At 36.5% G+C, this 22,200-nt stretch overlaps 1 protein-coding gene across 1 annotated transcript in view; it reads left to right on the top strand.

Moving 5' to 3' along the window:
- Positions 1 to 21,813, top strand: part of LOC136823341 (macro domain-containing protein RSc0334-like) — a gene marked incomplete at its 5' end in the record, with an annotated part of 44,954 nt that extends 23,141 nt beyond the window's left edge. The window contains 4 exon segments of the mRNA XM_067079520.1: positions 6,094 to 6,124; positions 7,059 to 7,132; positions 11,091 to 11,181; positions 21,686 to 21,813. Of these exon segments, the coding sequence (XP_066935621.1) occupies positions 6,094 to 6,124; positions 7,059 to 7,132; positions 11,091 to 11,181; positions 21,686 to 21,735 (246 nt within the window).
- Between the last annotated feature and the right edge of the window lie 387 nt (positions 21,814 to 22,200).

Genomic DNA, 22,200 nt, shown 5'->3' on the forward strand with positions numbered 1-22,200 from the left:
TTTGAGGGAAGAAGCTTCTAGTCGTTGAAATTCAGAAAAGACACGCAACCTCACCTCTTCGATTCTTTTTATTTGGAGCTTGAATTTTTTGTATATGGGTCTGTTTTCAACGGCTAGTTTACTAGTCTATTAACCATGATGATCGCTTCATTGAAGAGGATTCCATCTTCAACCCAGCAAACCACCACATCGAACTTGCTGATGGAAGTCGAGCTAATAACATTGCATTAAAGAGAAGAGCTGTTATCGGGAAACTTGTGACGAAAGAAGGGGAAACTGTCAATGTTCAACTGAGAGATGTTCTCTACACACCTTCATTCCCCCAAAATATATTTTCTGTTAAAGCAGCAACCAAATTCGGAGCATCAGTGAGATTCTATGAACAGTATGCAGAACTCATTACTCCAGATGGTACCGTATTCCAAATCGAAGAGAGGAATCGTCTCTATTACCTCTACAAATCTTACTCATCCCGAAACCGACGAGAAAGCCTTGAAATGTGGCACAAAATTCTTGGACATTGTAATACCCACGACATCGAAAAGTTAGAGAAAGTTGTGTCGGGTATGCATATCTGCAATCATGAGACTTTCGATTGTGAAATATGCATCCTTACCAAGCAATGTAACCAGAGAAACCGTGGACCTGATATTCGTGCAACCGAACCGTTTGAATTGGTCCACACAGACCTTGCTGGCCCCATCGAACCAGCTGCAAAGGACGGTTATCGATACGTCATGAGATTTACTGATGATTTTTCCGGTAACCTCTTCACGTACTTCTTGAAAGCAAAGTCAGATGCACCAAAGGTAGTTAAGAAATTTCTAGCTGACATTGCACCTTTCGGTAAGGTGAAAACTTTGAACTTTTTCGAAGATGTATTTCCTTTAGGTGATGTCAAGAAAACGAGAAGTGCTAACGGAGGAGAGTATATTAAGGAATTTCGTGAAATTCTAGTTAACCACTCCATCAAGCATGAGTTATCCGCACCGCACTCCCCACATCAAAACGGAACGGCTGAACGCAATTGGCGCACACTCTTCGAAATGAAAAGATCCATGCTTATCGAGTCCAATCTTCCCAAGTACCTCTGGGCGTACGCCATAATGACAGCCACCCACATTCGTAATCGTTGTTACGTCAAACGAATCCAGAATACCCCATTCGGTCTTATCACTGGAACGAAGCCAAATCTTTCCAAGATGCACATCTTCGGTACTGTGTGCTATGCATTTCTACAACCGGAACAGAAAAAGTTAGACCCTCGCCCGAAAAAGGGTCACTTCATCGGGTATGACAAAGAAAGCCCGTCCTACCTGGTATATTTTCCAAATGACAGAACTGTGAAGAAGTACAGAGTGGTAAAATTCACAGATCAGTTCAGCACATCAGAACCGCCAACTGTACCAAACCATTTGTTTAACAACCCAGAACCGGAAGACCAGTCAACAACCAATACGGACAACTAAGAAGCCCCAAAGCGATACCCTACCCGTGAGAGAAAACAACCTGAGCGTTACGGAGATCCTGTGAACTCTGAACACTTAGATCTCTATGATTGTATCAACCATGTCAATGGACCACCCACCTTCCACGAGGCTATCAACGGAAATCAGTCAAAGCAATGGCAATCGGCCATGGAAGCAGAAATCCAAATGTTGAAATCGAACAAAACCTTCACCCTTACAGAGTTGCCAGACGGCAAACAAACAGTTGGAGGTAAATGGGTGTACACGATCAGAGGGGACCCAGAAACCCCCATCTTCAAAGCTCGCTACGTAGCAAAAGGCTATACCCAGAAAAAAGGTATTGATTATGCAGAAACATTCTCACCAACAGCAAGGATGGAATCTGTTAGAATCTTAACACAATTAGCTATTCAGAATGATTGGATGATGCACCAGATGGATGTGAAAGGTGCCTATCTGCATGCATCAATCGAATGTGATGTTTATGCTGAACAACCTGAAGGCTTCAAAGTAAATGGTGAGAAGCTAGTGAGGAAACTTAACAAATCGCTCTATGGATTGAAACAAAGCGGACGGAACTGGAACTGTCTTCTCCAAGAATTCCTAAGTGAGCTTAATTTCAAACAGTCATCTGCTGACCCATGTTTATTCTTCAAAACAGAGAAATCCGAAAAAGTCATTTTACTAGTATGGGTTGACGATATCATCGTCGCCTCCAGTTCAGCAGTCTCAATGAAATCGATCAAATCGCAACTGAGCGCAAAGTTCAACATGAAGGACCTGGATGAGCTCTCATCTTTTGTTGGTATCGATTTTGGAGTCAACCCAGATTCAATCACAATGTCACAATCAAGATACCTTACTAACATTCTCAAGAAGTTTAATTTCGAGAAATGCAAACCAAGAAAAACTCCTTGTGAAACCAACCCGGATTCCCTACAACGACAACCAAGGTGAATCCAACGAGGAAGATACCAAACTATACCGACAGATGGTAGGCAGCCTTATTTATGCAATGACGTGCACCCGACCAGACCTCAGCTACTGCATAACCAAGTTATCGCAGCATCTTTCTAATCCAACTCCTGGTGATTGGAAGTGTTGACTATAAACTGAAATTTCACAAAAGCAAAAAAGGGATTGAGATTAAATGCTTTTAGTGATGCTGATTAGCCTTCATCTACCGACGATCATCGAAGTATCACAGGTTACTGTACAAGCCTGAATGAACATGGCCCAATCATAAGCTGGAAATCAAAGAAACAACCGTCGGTGGCATTATCCACATGTGAAGTCGAGTACATGGCAATGTCGATCACGTGCCAAGAAACAATTTTCCTGACACAGATTCTACGCGAAATCTACGAACCAAATCCTGCCATTATCAAAAGCGCAAACCAATCAGCTATTGACGAGATCAAGAAATCAACAATTATTCAATGTGACAACCAAGGTGCTATCGCTCTCGTCAAGAATCCTGTCAACCGACCAAAATCAAAGCACATAGATATTCGTTTTCATTTCATACGTGACTGTTATAATGACAATCGTATTGCAATCGATTAGGTGCCTTCCAATTCAAACGTAACCGATGTCTTCACCAAGCCTCCAAAGAAGCACATATTGCAGTCTTTCAACCAACAACTTTTCGTACGTTAACGGATTTAGCGTCAAGTGGGGGTGTTGAGCTATATAACGCTCGCCTCGCTGCTTTGTTTATATTTAAAGCCGCCATATTTGTTTACTTCTGAACATTACGTCATTTATTAGGACTTAGTCTTTTCTTACACCACGTTTTTCTTATGGTAGACGTTTTTTTATGCTAGTTACAGAAGATTTCTTAGAACTGAAGTTCGCTTCTACAAATTTACTTTTACTGTGTTTCCTGGAATTCCTTCATCATGAGCATACAAGATTCAACATTCTTTTGATGACGCGATCTGTGCGGGACTGGAATTCCGGTAGTTCTCCTTCGGTTTCTTTCGTGAAGACACTACAGAATTGTTTCTGTAGGATGTCTGCTTTTTCATGGTCTTCATGTCTTAAAGATGAAATGTCATTTGGTGTTTCGAGCAGGGATGAAACCCCACTTTCAGATTTTAGTTTACTTCGGACATGTGACCAGAAGATCTTTGGTTTACTTTTCGACTTGTCGGAGACTTTTTTCGTATGACCTTCGAGCTTCTGTTATCTTTCGGTTCACTCTGTTCCGTGATGCTACGTAGTTTGTACGGTTCCTAGCTTTTTCTTCCGGGTCTTTAGACTTTAACGAGCACAAAGTCGCTACTTAATTCAAATTCTGTCAAAAGTTATTGAGGTTTGAAAAATTCCCAAATTCCCCCCAAAAAAGTACCTTAAGAGTGGCTGATTTTTCTATTTTGCTGTTAATTCTCTCAAAATTTTCGGAAGGAAACGACATCAATGATCAATGCCAATCTGAATGTACAAAATATTCGTTTTGAGGAACCACATCGTTTGGATAGACCTAAAAACGATGGAGGTGGCGGCATTTTGCTTTATGTAAGAATCTGATTACCATCTAAGTTGATAAGATCTGAAAATTCGTATGAATGCATGTTTGTTAAGGTAACAATTAATAAACAAAAATGGCTGATATGTTGTTCCTATAACCCACATTTAAATAACATCAACGAGCACCTAGAAAAGCTGCAAATTAGCATAGATGCGATCAAGGATTCCAACATAACTGATAACAAAAAGTTTTGGAAAACTGTACAACCATTGCTTTCAAACAAAGGTTCAAGCAATAAGAGTTAAACTTTAGTGGAGAAAGAAAAGATCATAACTTATGACAAGAAACAGATAGCTTAAATATTCAATGACTACTATGGCCAAATAATATCAAAACTAAACTTGCCTATATCTCCATCTGTTGCATGTGAAGAAACAAATAATCATACTGAAATTTGTATTCAGAAATATAGACAACACCCAAGTGTCACTGAAATCAAGAAAACTGAGCATCTTTAAACAAATTTTCCTATTTTCCTAAGTACAGATATTCCAGCGAAAATCATAAAGGAATATTGTGATATGTTTTTTCGAGTTTTTATGCTCAGAAATAAATACGTCTTTCGAGTCAAGCTCTTTTCCAAAAGAATTGAAACTTGCCGATATAACACCTGTGTATAAGAGAAAAGGTTCACGGAATGACGAGGGCAACTTCAGACCGGTGAGTATTCTCCCAGTTCTGTCAAAAATTTATGAAAAAGTCATACATACCCAAGTCTCAACCTACTTTAACAATACTTCGAGCAATAGACAATTTGGATATAGAAAGGGAATGAGTACGCAAACTCCACTTTTACTCATAACTGACATTTGGAAGATGAGAAGAAAAAGTTTGCAGCGCTGCTCATTGACTTATCAAAAGCTTTCGACATATCACACGAACTATTGATTGCTAAACTGGAAGCATACGGGTTTTCAAGGAGTGCCTTAGGTCTCATAGCAGCCTATCTATCAGATAGAAAGCAAAAACGAAAATTGGCGACCATTACAGTACCTGGCATAATGTTAAAGTAGGTGTTCCCCAAGGATCCATTCTAGGGGCCACTACTATTTAACATCTACATGAGAGATTTGTTCTTTCTTGAAAATAGAAATGTACTAAATTATGCAGACGATACAAGACCTTTTGTGATGGCTGATTCTTGGGAACAGGTTGGTGAGGAGCTGCATATGCGAGGGAGGGTAGCACCATACATGAATCAAAAGAAAAAGCAAAGGCTCGTGAAACTTTAAAGCCTTATATTGTTCGCTTGTCTGAATATTTCTTGTTCGCAGGCTGAATCAAAAAATAAATCACCTCCATGAAAGATGCTTGAGGACCACACATCTACTTTTGAGCAGCTTTTACAGAAAGACGGCGCCATCAAATTCCATCATAAGAATCTTCAGTTGTTAACAGTAGAACTTTTCAAATGTAAAAATAACATATCAGATCTAACTAAAGAAATTTTCAAACATGATGAAAATATCAAAGTAAATCACAAAACCCCTTACTTCAGATCAAGAGAAATAAACTCTGTTTTTCACGGTTCAGAGTCACTTTCATTTTTAGGGCCAAAAGTTTGGAAATTAATTCCGAATGGGTATAGAGATATAGTTGATCTTAGTAATTTTAAGGAAAAGATTAAGCAGTGGAGGCCTACATCATGCCCGTGCAGAAACTGCCGGACCTATATTGACGGTGTCGGCTTACAAATTGTAAAGTAGCGTTGACTTTTATTAGCCTTTGTTGCTATCTGTTCGTCAACTTGAAATAAACTATTGCATACACAACCTCGAACTTTACATCAGAAATAATCAGACCTTCGCCTTTCCTTGTCGAAATTGCACTTGGATCCATTCTCCTTGAAAAAGTTTCTACGCTGTTCACGTTCAAACGCGTGACTTTATTCTTCAGATTGTATATTTTCTCCCATGTCTTTCGAGTTTCAGCACACAAGGCTAGAAAATACCCAATCTGTTATCAGGTTAGCATTAGACTGACAACTTTTGGATTTCTTTACTTTTATTTCTCCTTAATCGTGCTAAGGATCTTTGGCTGACTTTCTACGCAGTTTGTTGATTATATATTCTAAATTTTCTTTTATCACAGGCACTCCCTTGCATTTCAAGCGGCGATTTTGGTAAGGAAAAAACTACATATGTAAAGTGGGGAGGCAGAATACATATTTATCAGACGTACATATTTTATATAAGAAAACCCCCGGAGCGCAAATCCGATAGAATCGTCTACTCACAGAAAGATCCGCATAGAACTCGTCCCGGTTATAAAAATACTCCGACAAAATCATACTCGTTTAAGACAACAGCCACCCCCGTAAAAAATTCCCGTCTTCACTTCACGTTTGTTCCTCTTAGATGAAACTCGTCTTAGACTATAGCATAGTCTAGTTTAAAATTGCTTTTTACTGGATCTTTGAAACAATATAATTTAAGATATCCGCCTATTAAAAAACTCGTCTTAGACTATAGCATAGTCTAGTTTAAAATTGCTTTTTACTGGATCTTTGAAACAATATAATTTAAGATATCCGCCTATTAAACAAGACGATCCCATTTCTAATAGGATAGCAGAAAACAGGTATCTCAAAATAATGCTAGAAAAAAATATCCAGCGTCCATTTCAGCCTATCAGCTTCTAAAGTGTATGTTCCAAATAATTTGGCAGTCTGTACTTTTTTCCTGTGGGAGAAAAGATATAATTAAAGTAATCCGTATTAATGTAAGCTTAGGAGAATCTCTAAAAATTTAAAATCACGAAAAATTCGAAATCACGAAGAATTCAGCTTTCTTTCGAAAAACTTCTAATACTCTTATCTCTTATCGACCTTCATTATGCCAAAGCTCGTTTTTTTTCCATTTTTATCCCGATCCCAATAAATTTCCGATCCTTTATACCGGCGACTTCAGTAACGCCAGCAAAATAAGGAACGTCAATAAGGGCCGATTTAGACAAATTTATTAGAAGCTTACCGTCTCCGTCTCAGAAAAATACGTCCACGCACAAACTCGGTATTGATATATTTGATACAAACTTTTGCTTTTCAATATCTCTAGGAAAACCGAATAAAGAGGACGCAGAGGTTGCACTCCAATCCATTCGTGATTGGTTAGAAGATTACGCTTGTGAAGTGAGGGAATTTTATTTTTTTATTTCTCTTGATACACGGATTTAGAATCAATGCCAATTTGCATTAAGTTTGCACTAATCTTTGTTTTGATTGCTACTTTTCAACGAATGCCTTATCATAAGATATACCGTTGCAAAGATAGATAATGAATATGAGAAACTTTGAGGCCTCCTCAGATATACAATTATTTTTCACCTGAATATCGTGTAGAAAGTTATAGCCCTAGTTAAAGCAAAAGACGGGGTTTTTTTTTTCGACTTAACGAACTACCTTCTAGAGGCTTTTATCTTCGATGAAAGAACTTTACCGGAAAAATAACTATTTGTCTGGAATCGAAATACCTCTGTGCAAAAATTAAAAAAATGTTAACACGAAGGGATAAAAATTTCTTCTTTTTCTTTATTTTCATGTTCTTTTTCTAATTGTTTTAAATTATTTAACACAAAAATATAAAAGTACTCGGAATTATCTTTCAAACGATATTTAATTTTGAAGCAACGAATTAAAGCATCCAAAACAAAGATTAGTGCAAACTTAAAGCAAATGAACTTTAGCTCTCTGTTTTCTTTTCATGGAAACGGCTACCCTGAGTATCAGAGGGCGAGTTTTCAAAGAACTTGTCAACCACGTGTGTCAATCTAAGGGATTGGTCAGAAAGTATCTACTAGGGTGGGTTGGAGGATATTTTTGCACCCCCCTTGACATCCTTAATGAAATTTCAAGCCAACTCCCTAGCCAGTCAATATATGTTGGTACAAACGCCCCCCCCCCCATAGGCCACTTAAAATGTTCTTAGACCTTTCAAAACGGAAGATTTGAAGCTACAATAACACCAGCTAGGCGTATCTGCGAGTTTTAGGTTCGGGAGGTGAGAGAAAAAAAATTTTAGGGAAAGTATTCGGGGAAAATTTTTCTCGTAACTTACGCGCCACAGGCGAAAAGTTTAGCGTTAAGCAAGCTCAAATAGCTTAAAGAATACCTTGAAAAGGTTAAAATTGGCGAGAATAAGCTCACAAAAAGTGCAGAAAGCATGAAATTGCATGTCACCGAAAGCTTTCTTTGTAATTTTGTCGCCTAGGCGAAAGTTTTAGTCTAATAAAAGTCAAACAGCTTTAAAAAGGAGGCCTTAAAAAGGTCAAAGGTCGGACAAAACTCATATTGAAAGACAAAAATTATGCTATATTTATCGAGGTCAATCAAAAGATATCACACAATATTTGTTATTGGTTGATTGACAATAGGTTGTTTTTTGTCGTTTTTTACTACTTTATAAAGATAAAGTCAACCAGCAATAAACTTTGTTTGATATCTTTTGGTTGACTGAATATTTTTTGAAAAATTCTGAAATTTTTTTTCACAGTGATGATGATCTAAGATTGAAAAATCAGTCCTGTGGAAATGGTAACTATACGACATTTCTACAAAAAATTTTTTTCTTCTTCATTTTTCATTTTCATTTTTTATTTTATTTTTTATTTTTTCCAATTTTTTTGCTTGATAATATTCCACTAACAAATATCTTTTCAAAGAGCACAAAATCGCAACTTGGTTTCGAATTCTATCAAAAGTTACAGCTCTTTTTGTCTCAGCTGCAAATTATTTTGAGACAGACTTTAGCAGGGTGCTTTCTAGCTTGATAAATAAACCTACGTGCTTCAAAAACGCAGAGAATCCGAAATGCATTGATTTGATGCTAACAAATTACAAAAGAAGTTTTCAGGGCTCTTCCTCTGTATCTAATAATCTATCGGACTTTCACAACATCACTTTCTGATAATATTCTTCAAAATGAAATAATGCTTTTCAAAAACCACCCTAGTATACTCAAGATAAAAGAAAAGGTATCAAACAATGAAAACTCCTTCAAGTTCAGAAACACCACCGAATACGAAGTAGAGAAGATAATTAGTAACCTTAAGACAAATAAGTCTCAAGCGGAAAATGATATACCAGCAAAAATAATTAAAAAGTACTCTCACTTATTTTCTAAAAGCATAAATGACTCCTTCAGCTCAGGCTTTTTTCCCAACACTCCCAAGTTCGCGACAGTCACCCCAGTCTACAAGAAAAATTCTAAAAACGATAAAAGTAACTATAGACCAATAAGTATACTACCGGCATTAGCCAAAATTTACGAAAGAGTATATCACTATCAAATATCAGAATACTTTGAACACTACTTTGATGAACAACAATGCCGTTATAGGAAAGGATATTCCACTCAAACATCTCTTCTCCCAATGGAAGAGCTCTGGAAGCTAGCCAATGACAAGAAAGATGTTTTTGGGGCACTGCTCATCGACCTTTCTAAGGCCTTTGATTGCATGTGCCACAAATTACTTGTTGCAAAGATAGGTGCATACGGATTCGATGAGCTTTTCACTAGGTTAGTCAAGAGTTATCTAGAAAATAGGCAACAAAGGACAAAAGTGGGCAACGAACTGAGCTTAACTGGATCAAGATCAAGGATAGTGTCCCCCAGGGATTCATCGTTGGTCCTCTGTTTTTCAATATTTATATCTCTGACCTCCTTTTCATCATTGAGGATACTAAGGTTGCGAATTATGCGGACGATACGACACCCTATGTTAGTGCTCCGACCTGGATTGGAGTAAGTGGTAAACTAAGCTCTGTAGCAGAAAAAATCTTTACATGGCTTTCAATTAATCAAATGGTTGGTAATGCTGACAAATGTCAGTTAATCATTGACGATTTGCTCTATTTGAATATTTAAAAAAAAACTGTTTTCAATACCTTCAATAATCTCTTGACGTTTGAATCGCATATAAAAAATCTTTGCAAGAAAGCTAGTTTGAAAATAACCGCCTTAGCCAGAATGAGCAATCTCAGTTTAGAAAAAAAGAAACGCTTAATGAATGCTTTCATTAAATGCCACTTCAATTACTGTCTTTTCATATGGATGTTTCATAGCAGGGATCCAGAGGATAAAATCTACATAAAAGATGCTTGAGAATCGTTTACTTAGACTACAACTCATCATTCGAAGATCTGTTGAAACTTGACAATGGTTCCACCTTCCATCAACGAGCAATTCAATCCTTATCCACAGAGCTATTTAAATAAAAACTCGATGAATCAGAATGTAAAATCTTTCTCAAAAACCAATGTAAGATCAAAACGAGAAAAAAGAATTCCTTTTGTAGTAGAGTAGTTGAAAGTGAAATGAATGGAAAAATGTCTTTAGCTTTCCTGGGACCTAAAATCTGGGCTACCCTACCTTGCAGTTTTGCCTATGGCGTCACTATTTTGGTCATAAAAAGTTTTCCCGGGCCTAATCCGCGTCCTCCATCTCAAAAATATCTTGTAATATACTGTTCTTTTGAATAGACTAAAAATGGCTAGGTCGTAGAAAAGATGTCACGGAACCCAAGGCTTGGCCCCCTACTATATTAGCAATGCCCACCATCAAGCATGTTTGAATTTTGAAAAATTGATTTTTGAAGCCGGAACTATTTAAAAATTGCCGGAACAACCTATTTTCGCCGGAAAGACAGTATTTCTTGAATTTTATCGGAGCCCGATTTTCGAAAAGCATTTTTTGCCGGAAAACCCGGTTTTTGACATTTTCTCGAATTTTCATCATTAGTTTTTTCTGATTTTTTTGCAGAGAGATGCATATTCGCAATGCTCAAATCAAGCATGATTCGATTGTCAATAAAACTGATTTTTGCGACCAGAACTTTCTATTTATTTTTTCCCTACAACCCCTACAACCCTTCTCTCTCCCCTCATCAACAATCAATGATGAATTTTATTGCTTTATGCATTTTCGCTAAACGCTATATTTTTTGACTGATTTTTTTTCATTTTTTTCCTAGCATTGCTATCTAAATTTCATCATCAGGTAAGTCCATTCAGCATCTAGCTTGTTTATTACTAAAATCACTTAAAATACTGAAAATAAAAATAATGATTTTTAACTTAATCTTTTATTCAGGTCGATCGCGTGATATTTTGCTTGAAGGATCCACAAAATTTTTCCATCTACAATACCCTGATGCCGGCATTTTTCCCGAAAGATTTCGTCGGTGAGTACATATCCTAATTGTTTTCAATTACAGTATGTTGCATAACTTTTTTTTATGATTCGTCAAAACAACCAAACTTTTCATGATTATACAGCACGTATTGACTTCAAGGCGTTAAAGTTTTTCAAGTTTAATTCTTTCTTCATAGACTGGTACGAGCCAGAAAGTATCTTTTCCATTTGTTCCTTTAACTTTTTGGGGGTTTTTCTTGTTCCTTATAGTAATATAAGAACATTTTAAGCTTCTCAGGTTTGGCTGCAGTCCTAGGCGGGTTTTCATGGAGTAAGGCAATTCTTTTTTTAAGAAATATGCATATTTAAACATATCAAAACTTTCCTAGAAAACGCATTAAAATTGTTTGCCCAAATTTTCAATAAGTTTATACTAAAAATGTGTATTTTACAAACCAGAGTACAACTTGTTTTACCGTCAAAAAAAGATTCTTTTCTCAAAATTGGCATTTTTCTCTGAAATGAATGAGTGAAATGATTCTTAATAAGGTTTAAAGTCACTGAATTCTTCGTAATCTTACTCAGAGGGGTATTTAGCAACAAAATAAGGGCTAAATGTGTCCGGTCAGTATTTTATAAGTATTTTATGATTTTTGGTGAGACATGGTCCCGAGAACGGTCAAATTTCCAAACAATTGCTGAAAAATTCTCTCATTGCATCTCAACATAAATCGTGAGCCTTATACCTTATACAAAAATACAAAGGAGATGGATGTCCGTCGTTTATATGTTCATGATGAAACGGATATAAAACATGCATCGGGCCCTTATTCACCCTTAATTGCAACAATAACAAGCATAGTCCAGAGTGGTTTCTCAAATGTAGCTCCGCCCACAAACTTTCATAACAATAGTATAGGCTTAGCGGGTAAAGCCGGCTTTACACACGTCACTTTTTCAGCTGTCACAAAAACTTCAAACTATCTAACGAAATTCAAGCAAAACTCGTCCAAAAACTGTAAACAGTTTACAAATTTTTTAAAAGTCGAAGAAGTCGTTGCATTGGCGCTAGATTTTGCCTGAGTTTGCTTTGAGAGTTTTAAAAATAGGCCGAAAAACTAGGTGTTTGTAAGTTCGACTAAGTAAGTTCTAAGCACCTCTCGAAGTCTTGAAGACAGGCTACACAGATTCTGAGCCCTCTAAATCTCGTTGCATGCATGAATAAAGATATAGAGATTAGAACATTTTGACGGATCTATTTCTTGACGTGTTTTCTGACAATACTTAAATAATATTGCCAAAAAGCATTACCATTTGTAAAATTCAGAAAATTAATATTAGTTATGAAACCATTTGTTTTAATAAAGCGCGGCATTTCATCAACAGATAGGTAGCAGTTTACACCAAGCTGTTTGTATAACTTATCTCCTTCAATCAGAATATTGTCTAAGTCAGTGGGCTTCCAAATAGAAAGACGTCGAAAACTTGACCAGAATATCGCATAGAGGCAATACATTATTTTATTTATTTACAGTAATATATTTCCCAGGTCTATCGACCTCTATGAAATAATCATGCTTAACATTTTACAATTTATGGAGATCTTTTTCCCATTCTGCGAGCAATTTTTCTTTGAAGTTGGCGATAGATGTTGCAGCTACAACATCAACTCCAAGACCATTCCATATGTCAATACTTCAGTAGAACAACGAATTTGTTTGATACCCTCTGACACCATCATTTGCAAAGTTTCTTTGTAGTTCGTAATCGTGCTGACGTTTCGGGCGTTCGCGAAGGACAAACTTTTGACAGGCCGATGATTTATCATAAACGTGAAGATGTTTATATACTTCAACCATATCGCCATTTTACGTCTGATTTCAGCGTCGGAAGGTTAATCTTACGGAGACGGTATTCGTAAGATTTGTTCTTGTACCCGCTAACCAGTCTCGTGGCCCTTCGCTGAACACTCTCGATGGCATCGATGTGTTTGATGAGTCGTGGAGACCAAACGGCTTGAGCGTACTCAAGATGAGGTCGGACGAACGCTATAAAAAGAGTGCGGAGCATTTCTGGTGAAAGAAAAGTCAAAACTTCTGCTGATCAGACCAACGATTGAGTTAGCTTTCTTGATTTTACCAAAGATGTGTTCTTCAAAATTCAGTTCCCCAACGATAATCACTCCGAGATCTTTTTCTTGATCCACATGCTCCAGGATTAACCCGTCTATGTTGTATGGATGGGCATGTTTGATGTTCCAAAATTTTCCTAGTGTTAGCACGTGGCATTTATCTGGGTGGAATCTGAGTAGCCAGTCCTTTGACCATCTTTCCATTGCATCGATATCATGTTGCAAGCGAATGGCATCTTCAGCACTATTTATCTCCTCAACAAGCTTAGTGTCGTCTGCAAAGAGGTACATATCAGAGCTTTCTGCGAAGGATTTGGACATAACAATGTATAGGGGGACAGCAATATAGAAAGCTAACGCCTTCAACATAGCAGGATGTATCTCATCTGGTCCCAGTGACTTGTTAGGGTTCAAGCCTTTCAGTTCTTTTCGGACCATTTCAATGGTGAGATCGAAAGTTACACATGAGTCTGTACGTGATGCAAACTCTGGTAGTGGTCCAGCAGGCTCTTGTGTAAAAACACTACAAAATTGATCCTGTAGTACGTCTGCCTTATCTTCATCCCTATAACAGAGTGATGAGTTATCCTTCGGGTCAAGAAGGAGAGGAGTGATTCCCGGTTTTGTTTTCATGGAGCTGCGAATATGTTTCCAGAATTTCTTTGGACTTTTCTTCGCTTGATCACAGATTTGTTCTTCTAGCCTCCTTCTTATCTGTGCTATTTTTCTACTTACAAGGTTTCTTGTTGTCACGTATTCAGCTCTACTTCTCTGTTCTGTTGATGTGCCAATCGACCTTATCCATTTGCGGTGGAGACGACGCTTTTCTTTGATGGTTTTTCGGAGTTCTGTAGAAATCGCAAATTTCCTCTTTCTTTTATAAGAGTTTTCTTCTTTTGTGCATGGTACGTATTGGTTCCTAAGGTCAAGAAGTTTATCTCGTAACATATTCCAGCATTCATTAACATGTGTGACGTCTGCCCTGCTAATGAAACCAGTAACCCATTCAGAATTTTCAAGATCTCCTTTCATCGCTTCGTAGTCTGCTTTATTGTAATTGTATTTCGCACCTACAGGCTCGGTTTCAAAATAACATTCAAATGTGAATGAGAGAACACTATGATCGCTTTTGTCAAGGGGGGCTAGATAGGTGGGATTATTGACCTGGTGTTCTTCGTTTGTCAGGATTAGATCGATAAGGGAAGGTGTGTCCGTCCCTCTAGCTCGGGTGGGTTCATCAACGTGTTGGTAGAAAAAGGCGTCTCTTAGAGCGTCCAGGAATTTTTCATCTTCCTTTGTTTCGTCGTGAGGAGTGGACCAGTTTTTCCAGTTGATGTCTTTGAAGTTGAAATCACCGACGATACATTTGTGAGTATATTTGTTGTTGAACGCAATTTCCTTTAAGAGAAGGTTCAATGTAATGTTATTCCTGGCTGATGTGTTCGTATTAGTAGGACTCCTATACATACATGCAAAGAGTAAACAGTTTGATCCTTCTAACTTGATCTCTAGCATGCATACTTCTTGAAAATCATGGGTAGGTCTCACTTCAAGAACAAGGTTTTTTATTGACTTGTGTATAAGGATGACAATTCCACGACCGACTTTATTCAAGGAATTCGTTTCATAAGGCTCAGAGTAATCTTTGACGACATAGTCCTGAATCAAGCGCTCTTTTTCCATTTTTTTGGTTTTACTTCGCATATTGCTATAATATGGGGCTTTTCATTTAAAACTAGCTGGTCTAGTTCTCGTTTCTTCTTTTTCGTAAGCTGGTCTGCGTTTGTATACATAATGTTTAATTTTTGTCGTGTTTGTTTTTGTTTTTGCTTCTTATTTTCTACATGACGCTTCTTTATGACGCTGCATTATTGAGTTCCAGCAGTTTGGCCAAACAGCTCTTCATTTGCTTGATTAAACGAACCCAAAATGGCTTTTGAAATTTGATAATTTAGCATGCTTGACATTCTCTGGGAAAATAATTGAGTCTCGCGTAGAAACAAATGACTATAATACGCACAGTAGATAGGTGTGATAAGCAAGACTGGTTATATCGGTTAAATTGGTTTGATAGGTTGAGTGAGTTTTGTAGGTTGTGTATGTCAAGCAGGTTAAGTATGTTAAGTAGGTTAAGTAAGAGGGTGCAAGGAAGTAGGTTAAGCAGGTTAAGTAGGTTAAGAAAGAGGATGCAAGGAGCTCACATGCACCCTCTGGTGTAGCTACTTTAATGTATAACACGTTTAATGTATAACACAAACAAGCTTATGCTATCTTGTTAAGACAACTAGCAAGTGAGGTACCAGAAATTACACTTGCTGCTGTCTATTTATAAAACAATCAAAAGCAATAAAATATATACTGTAAAACAGGGATCAGACACTCAACTAAACCCTAAAGCAAAAGTAGCAGATACAAACTGCAAGCTGCATTTCCAACTTTCCAACCATTTCCAACTTTCCAATCATTTTCACAAGGCTTCCAATTATCTCCATTACTTTTAAAAAAAAATCCTGAAACAAGTGCGCTTATAGGTACGGAGCTGACAAGATTTTAGGCCAAGTAAACTTGCTGTTGTGGCGTAATATAAAGGAGATAAAACGGCTGATGCAACAATTTACTACGCGGGAAATAATTTCCCAATTTCCCGAACTTTAATTCCGATCGGGCGATCAAACTTTAACTTTTTAAGGGCTCTGATCATAGTCAGGAAATTGATTTTAGTATTTGAACATAAAAGTTATGTTTTAAGTTTTTTAACACTTTTAACAAAGAATTGCCTTTATAAATTGCTTTTTAATCAAATCCCTTAAGAGTAATTAAGGGGATGAGCTGGAGTTTTTACAAGAGGCTTAACTGATTGGTTATTTTAAACGATAGGGATGACGCGTTCTTTAGAAAAAGTAATAAAATCTTTTGTCTCAACATTTAACGACCAACAGAGTCTCCAGCTTGACCCTAATTAAGAATTTAATTGCAAAAATGACGTTACGAACTTTAAAAAGACGTTAATAATATGTGGCATCACCTTCTTTTATAAAAAGTGCTAAGTTTTAATGGGTAATTAAACTTTTTGTTTCGAATATTTTTCAAACTGTCCGCAAAGAATTGAACTGTTTTAGATTTTTCGGAAAAATTTTCTAAATTAATGCATCAAAAGTTATGGCTGTTTTTCTATGGAAAATTGGGATTGAAAATTGGTCAAAAAGCACTATTTTCAAGATTTTGAAACAAATAAGCTTTTAGAAAAATTTTCCGAAAAAAAAATTTTAGTTCGATAAAAGATACACCATTTACTTGATTTACCGCAAAAAAATTTTCAAAATGTTTTTTCATCGCCGAAACTAAGCTCTTCAAAGTTGAAATACTCTTCTTCGCAAAAGTCTTCATTTTCTTATCCATCAAATTTTCTCATTGCGATTCTTAAATTTTCAGACTCACGGATAATTGGCCTAACAGAACATAGTTTTGTATGAAATTTATATTTTGCAAGAGGCAAATATTAAAAATTCACTATGGTCAGAGCCCTTAAGTCGTATGAAGAAAACACCGAGATTAAAGGTCTCCTTCACTTAGCGTGGGGCGACCAATAAAATGTAATAATGTAATAAGTAATAGTATATGACGGAATATGAAGATGTATGTAACATTTACCGCTGTATAATTTACCGCCATATTATTACCTTTTTTTGGAGCACTAAATTAACTGGAAATCAAATTACGACGCGAGTCTAAGTCCAATATCAATGCATGAAGCAATGAGTGCCTCCTCACTCACTTCGTTCGTTATGGGAGCAAGTAAGTAAGTATATTCATCTGGTGGCTGTCGGCGGAGCCGGGAGTGAGGGAGTCTCTCCCCTTTTCTATTTGCGCTAGACCTGGGAGATCGAATGCTGAGGTGGAGCGCCACACCTACTCTCAGCTCCCAGTAACTTACCGCCTAGATCAGATTACCCAATCTAAGCGGATTGGGAGCAAAAGTGGGCAAAAAAGCCTTGAAAAGGTCAAAGTTAGCGAGAATAAACCAGCCGAGGCTGGAAGGTCAGCCAATAGAGCTTAGCTAGATAGCTTTAATAAGTGGGTTACCAGATGTAAGAGATGTACTGAAACAGAGTAAACTAAAAATGTTGAATAATGTACAAAATGTGAAACATTTCATAACTCGATTTAAAATTATTTAAAACAAGCCTGAGAGCTCCTCCAAGCCCCCACCCCCCACGAGAAGATCAAAGTAAACTTCTCTTTAGCATTGTAGCACTGTTTCTATGACATCAAACAATTAAGCTATAGTTCATTACTGTAAAATAAATGTTAATTGTTAATTTTATTCCAGTCAGTTATGATGCATTTTTTCTGTTGGATGTAGACAATATCCATATCTGACCAAAGTGTTATCTAGAAATAAATAAGAAAATTGCCAAAACGTCAGAACCAAAATAAAGATATCCATCAAATATACATAGAAACTGTACTTTTTGTTTTACTTGATAAAACTACAATAACACTTTAAAATAAAGAGCTACAGCTTAATATAGTTTATTTAAATGACCAGCCAGGTCATTCATTTTAGGTCTATGCATGTTAGCCTCCACTGATGCAAGTTATCCACTCTCACGGTATTCAGTCAAAGCCAAAATTTGGCAAGGTCAGAAAAACATAATTTACATCCAGTCTTCGTAAATAAATTTTGTATAGTACCGTCAAGTTACACAACATGCACACACAACCATCTTGAAGACTTTGCTGGTCGCAAATGATAATCGAAAGCAAAACTTAAAATTCATAACTATGCAGGGAAGCCCATTTTCCCCCATTTTGCTTTAAACTCCCTTTTGATTGGTCTATGAATTCGGGCGATCGCTTTGCCGCCTTGGCGGAATTAATACACGACCATAATAAATAAATTCAACAGGGCAGCGGAGTAGCAATTCTTGATATGCGTAAGTCAAGATGACGTCATATTTTTTAACGGAAGCACCCAAAAAAGCCGGTTTTTGACCTCTGTGTTTCTATTTTTAGTAACAGAGAGAGGTCAAATCCCGGCTTTTTTAGGGTGTTTCCGCTAGAAAAATGACTTACGCATATCAAGAATTAATTTCAACTGGGAGTCCTCTCTTCTGTGCCAAGCACTGGCAGTGTTTTTTAAACTTTAAAACAATGTTAAATGAAGACCAGATGGATCTGTTTGTTATGACTGTGCAAGTTGTGACGAGAGTGTGCATGTTGTGTAACTTGACGGTATAGTTCATTAAATTCTAGAAACCATTTTTCATAACTTTCTGCAGTCCGCTTTCTGCAAGTCTGATAAGAGATATGTATAATCATTCAGTCAAAACGTGCGCCAAGGTTAGAAAAGGTTAGAAAAACACAATCTGCGTCCGGAACTGCATGAATAGTTTGATCAATTTCAACAAGAACTGTTTATATTAATATTAATATAATTGATCAAATTCCAAAGACCATTTTGTCATAATTTTGCAAGTCCAATAATAGGATATGTGATGTCATCATTTGGTTCCCGTCATCTGACCGACCCTGATTTACGGTCAGCAGGTAGAGTTGGAGAGTCGGAAAACTTTTCGGCTGCTTTGCTGGATTTCCACTGTCGACCTCTGCACGCTCTGTGTTTACAAGTTTTCAAATCGAAATAGCGAACCGCATGCTAATGGAGTAAACCGAAAACCAGTTTATCCACGGTTTCTCAATTTCTTAATTCGGATCAGTTCACACGGATTCCCTTTCAACAAGATGTAGCTGCTTATTAAAAGAAAAATATTTTCGACCGACCGACCGACCGAATGACACCCACTTTTTAAAGTAGAAATGACGGGAACCAAACAATTTTTTGCGATTCGCCTTATCAAACACGTTCAAACTAAGTCCAAAAAAGCACGATTGCATCCAGTCTTTATCAAATTTAGACAGTGGCTGTACTTTTGTAAACTTTATCAAATTCCAATAACATTATAACACCATCAATCCCACCTAGAGGCAAACAAGAAAAATATGTTTTTATTGCAAAAACTAATAAGAAGCAGCAATAAAAAGTATCAGAAAATTCAACATAAACAAAAACTTGAGCAAAAGGCTTCAAACCTTCAAAAGATGTAGAAAAAGAATCCCCTTGATGAAAATCATGTATTTGATTTGCCGAGTTAAAAAAATAAATGACAGAAATTGAAGCTTGCAACAGATTTACACTGGAAATACTTTGGCACAACACTGACTTATCACATTTGACTTATCGCTTGAGCCGCCATCTTGAAACACCACATTATGATCTGTAAAAACAACGCACGCTAAAAGTACCCAAAAAGTTAACCCGATATCGGAAGAAAGTTTAGAAATCAAAGTGAGATCGGGAGATCGGATTTTTTTTTTTGCCGTTATATGATGATGGAAGAAGTAGTAGAAGAAAATTTTACCTATTTGAATGCTCAGCTTAGGCTGACCAATAAGCTCGCAAGTGCAGAAAGCATGAAATTTTATGTCACAGAAATTTTTCTTCATAATTTTGGCCTAAAAAAAGTCAAATAGCTTGAAAAAGGAGACCTTAAAAAGTTAAAGGTAGACAAGGAACATTTATCAGGTATATTAATGAACGAAAATTGGAACTCCCCCCCCCCCCTCCTAAAGACATGAATTTTTTTTTAAACCCCCCTAAGACTGAGACAAATTTGACATCCCCCCCCTAGAATCCTCCACCCCCCCCCCCTGACCACTCCCACGTCAACAAGAGTTACAAGTTTAATAAACAATTTTGTTCTACCCATGGCTAAATTCAGAACGCCATGGTTCCAACTCAATATGGCTTTGTATTTAACAGTATGTGGCCCCCAAAACGGTGATCAAATTTGAAATTTCTCTCAAATCTAGAGGAAAAGAGATTTTACAAAAATCTTTGCTGCATGAAAACCTTTAACATCTCTACTTTATTTCCTGGAAGTTCTTTTTCAAAATTTTCAATTTCAACAATATTTTTCAATCGTTTAAAGATAGGTAGCTTTTTTCTAATGGCCCCCAAAACGGAGGTTTGAAATTTTAGCGATTTCTCGAGATATCTTTAAGATATGGATACAAAATTTTGACCATAGTTTTGAAATATGATTTAGAGGGTTTTGGGCATAAATTTATTTGATAAAATTTTTACAGTATACCCCTGGTTGTCAAAATGCAGGTCTGGGGCCCCCAAAACGGAGGTGTAGTTAAAATCAAATTATTAAGCCCAGTGGTAATAGGGGGAAAAACTATGAACATATTTGTGCTTTCCCTTAAATTTACGACCCGATGGATGTGAAATTTATCATTTTTATGAAATATTACAATACTTTCGATATTGCAAAGTCCAAACTGAAAATTTAAAAGTTTTCAAAATGACAATTTTGATTTAATAACGTCTTAATCAAGTTTTTGAAAACAAATCTCTTTTGAAAACAGTTCCATTCGTGTATGGAATAAGCTGTGAAAATTTTAGAAAAAAAGCTTAACTGAAACTGAAAATATTAAGCTTTAAAGATATAAACTATTAACTCAAGGTGATAGGAATAGAATTCTAAGATTTTTTCTTGTTCTCATATTTAGAATTTTCGGTTTTGTCAATGCTGATTCTAGGGCTCCAAAATACCTTCAAGATGCTATATCTTTTACGCAGCCTCTAAAGTCACGGATGTATTTGCATTTTCTGAACGCCATTAGGTTTAGAAAGTTTCTTATACCCCGTTTTCATAACTTATTTTCAATATCCAAGGAGCTAGAGTGAGTTATATGCAATTTTTATCTAATTTTGGTGTTAAGATATTTCCTTTAGACGCAAATATGTTATTTTGAATCTGTCTCAAACCAGCAAAAACATGCTCATTTTTAAGTATAATTATCATTCTTTCAAAATAAACAAAAATCGTTTAATTCTGATAAATCTACAAGTCAGAATCTTCATTTTAATGAAAACCTCCGTTTTGGGGGCCGTCTCTGTTTTGGGGGCCATATACTGTAGGCGCTTTTTGAGATATCTGATTCAAATGCTTTCGTCCGGTTCGTTTCCTTCAGTTGATTTCCTAGCCTTTTACCTCTGTTCATGAGCCGTGCCAAAAAGACTCAAATCACAATCTTGTTTGAGGGTTGGCGACTGAATGACGAAATATGTCGTCAGAAAAGTCATTGGGGTTATGTAGCGACCATAACTGAAAAACGAAACTACTTTTGAACTATACACATTCAACTTGTTGTTTTTTTTTCGTCATAAAAGAAATTGTTATAAAAAATCTAGAATGAAAGCTCTATTAGAACTTTTATCGTCTTTAGTCTTTTTGGAAAGGAACGTGATGACGACAATTGGTCGTTAAAGGGTTAACCAATATGGAGGTTTTCATTTTATTTTTTTTTTGCTCTCCGTTTTTTTATGTTAAAAAATTCTTTCTTTTTTTAGACCGAAGACCAAGCAAAAGAATATGTTTGGATAAAATACAATCCATATAAAAGGGCATATTTTTCATGTTATTTTTTGTAAGTTTAGAGATGTTTTTAGAATTTCATACAAGACATATGCTTAGAGGATGTTCTTTCCGAGAACCTGGTTGTAGTACCTTAAGAGAACTTATTTTGGCGGGAAGTAATTTTGGCGAGCGGCAAAAATCTTTAAAAAATTTAATTTTGGCGGGAACTTATTTTGGCGAATAGTGAATTTTTTTAATTTTGGCGGGAACTAATTTTGGCGAATGACAGCGTAAATCTGTTCTATTCTGCCTTATTTTGAGCAATTTTGATGAATTTCAGGGGTTATTTAAACAAGGAAACAAAAAATTTAATTTTGGCGGGAACTTATTTCGGCGAGTGAGCAACATATTTAATTTTGGCGGGAACTAATTTTGGCGAATTTTGCCTAAATTTGCCAAATTCGCCAAAATTAGTTCCCGCCAAAATAAGTTCCCTTTTAAGGTAATG

Source organism: Clytia hemisphaerica, unplaced genomic scaffold (assembly GCF_902728285.1).
Source record: "Clytia hemisphaerica strain Z4C2 unplaced genomic scaffold, Clytia hemisphaerica genome assembly, whole genome shotgun sequence".
Classification (NCBI taxonomy): domain Eukaryota; kingdom Metazoa; phylum Cnidaria; class Hydrozoa; order Leptothecata; family Clytiidae; genus Clytia; species Clytia hemisphaerica.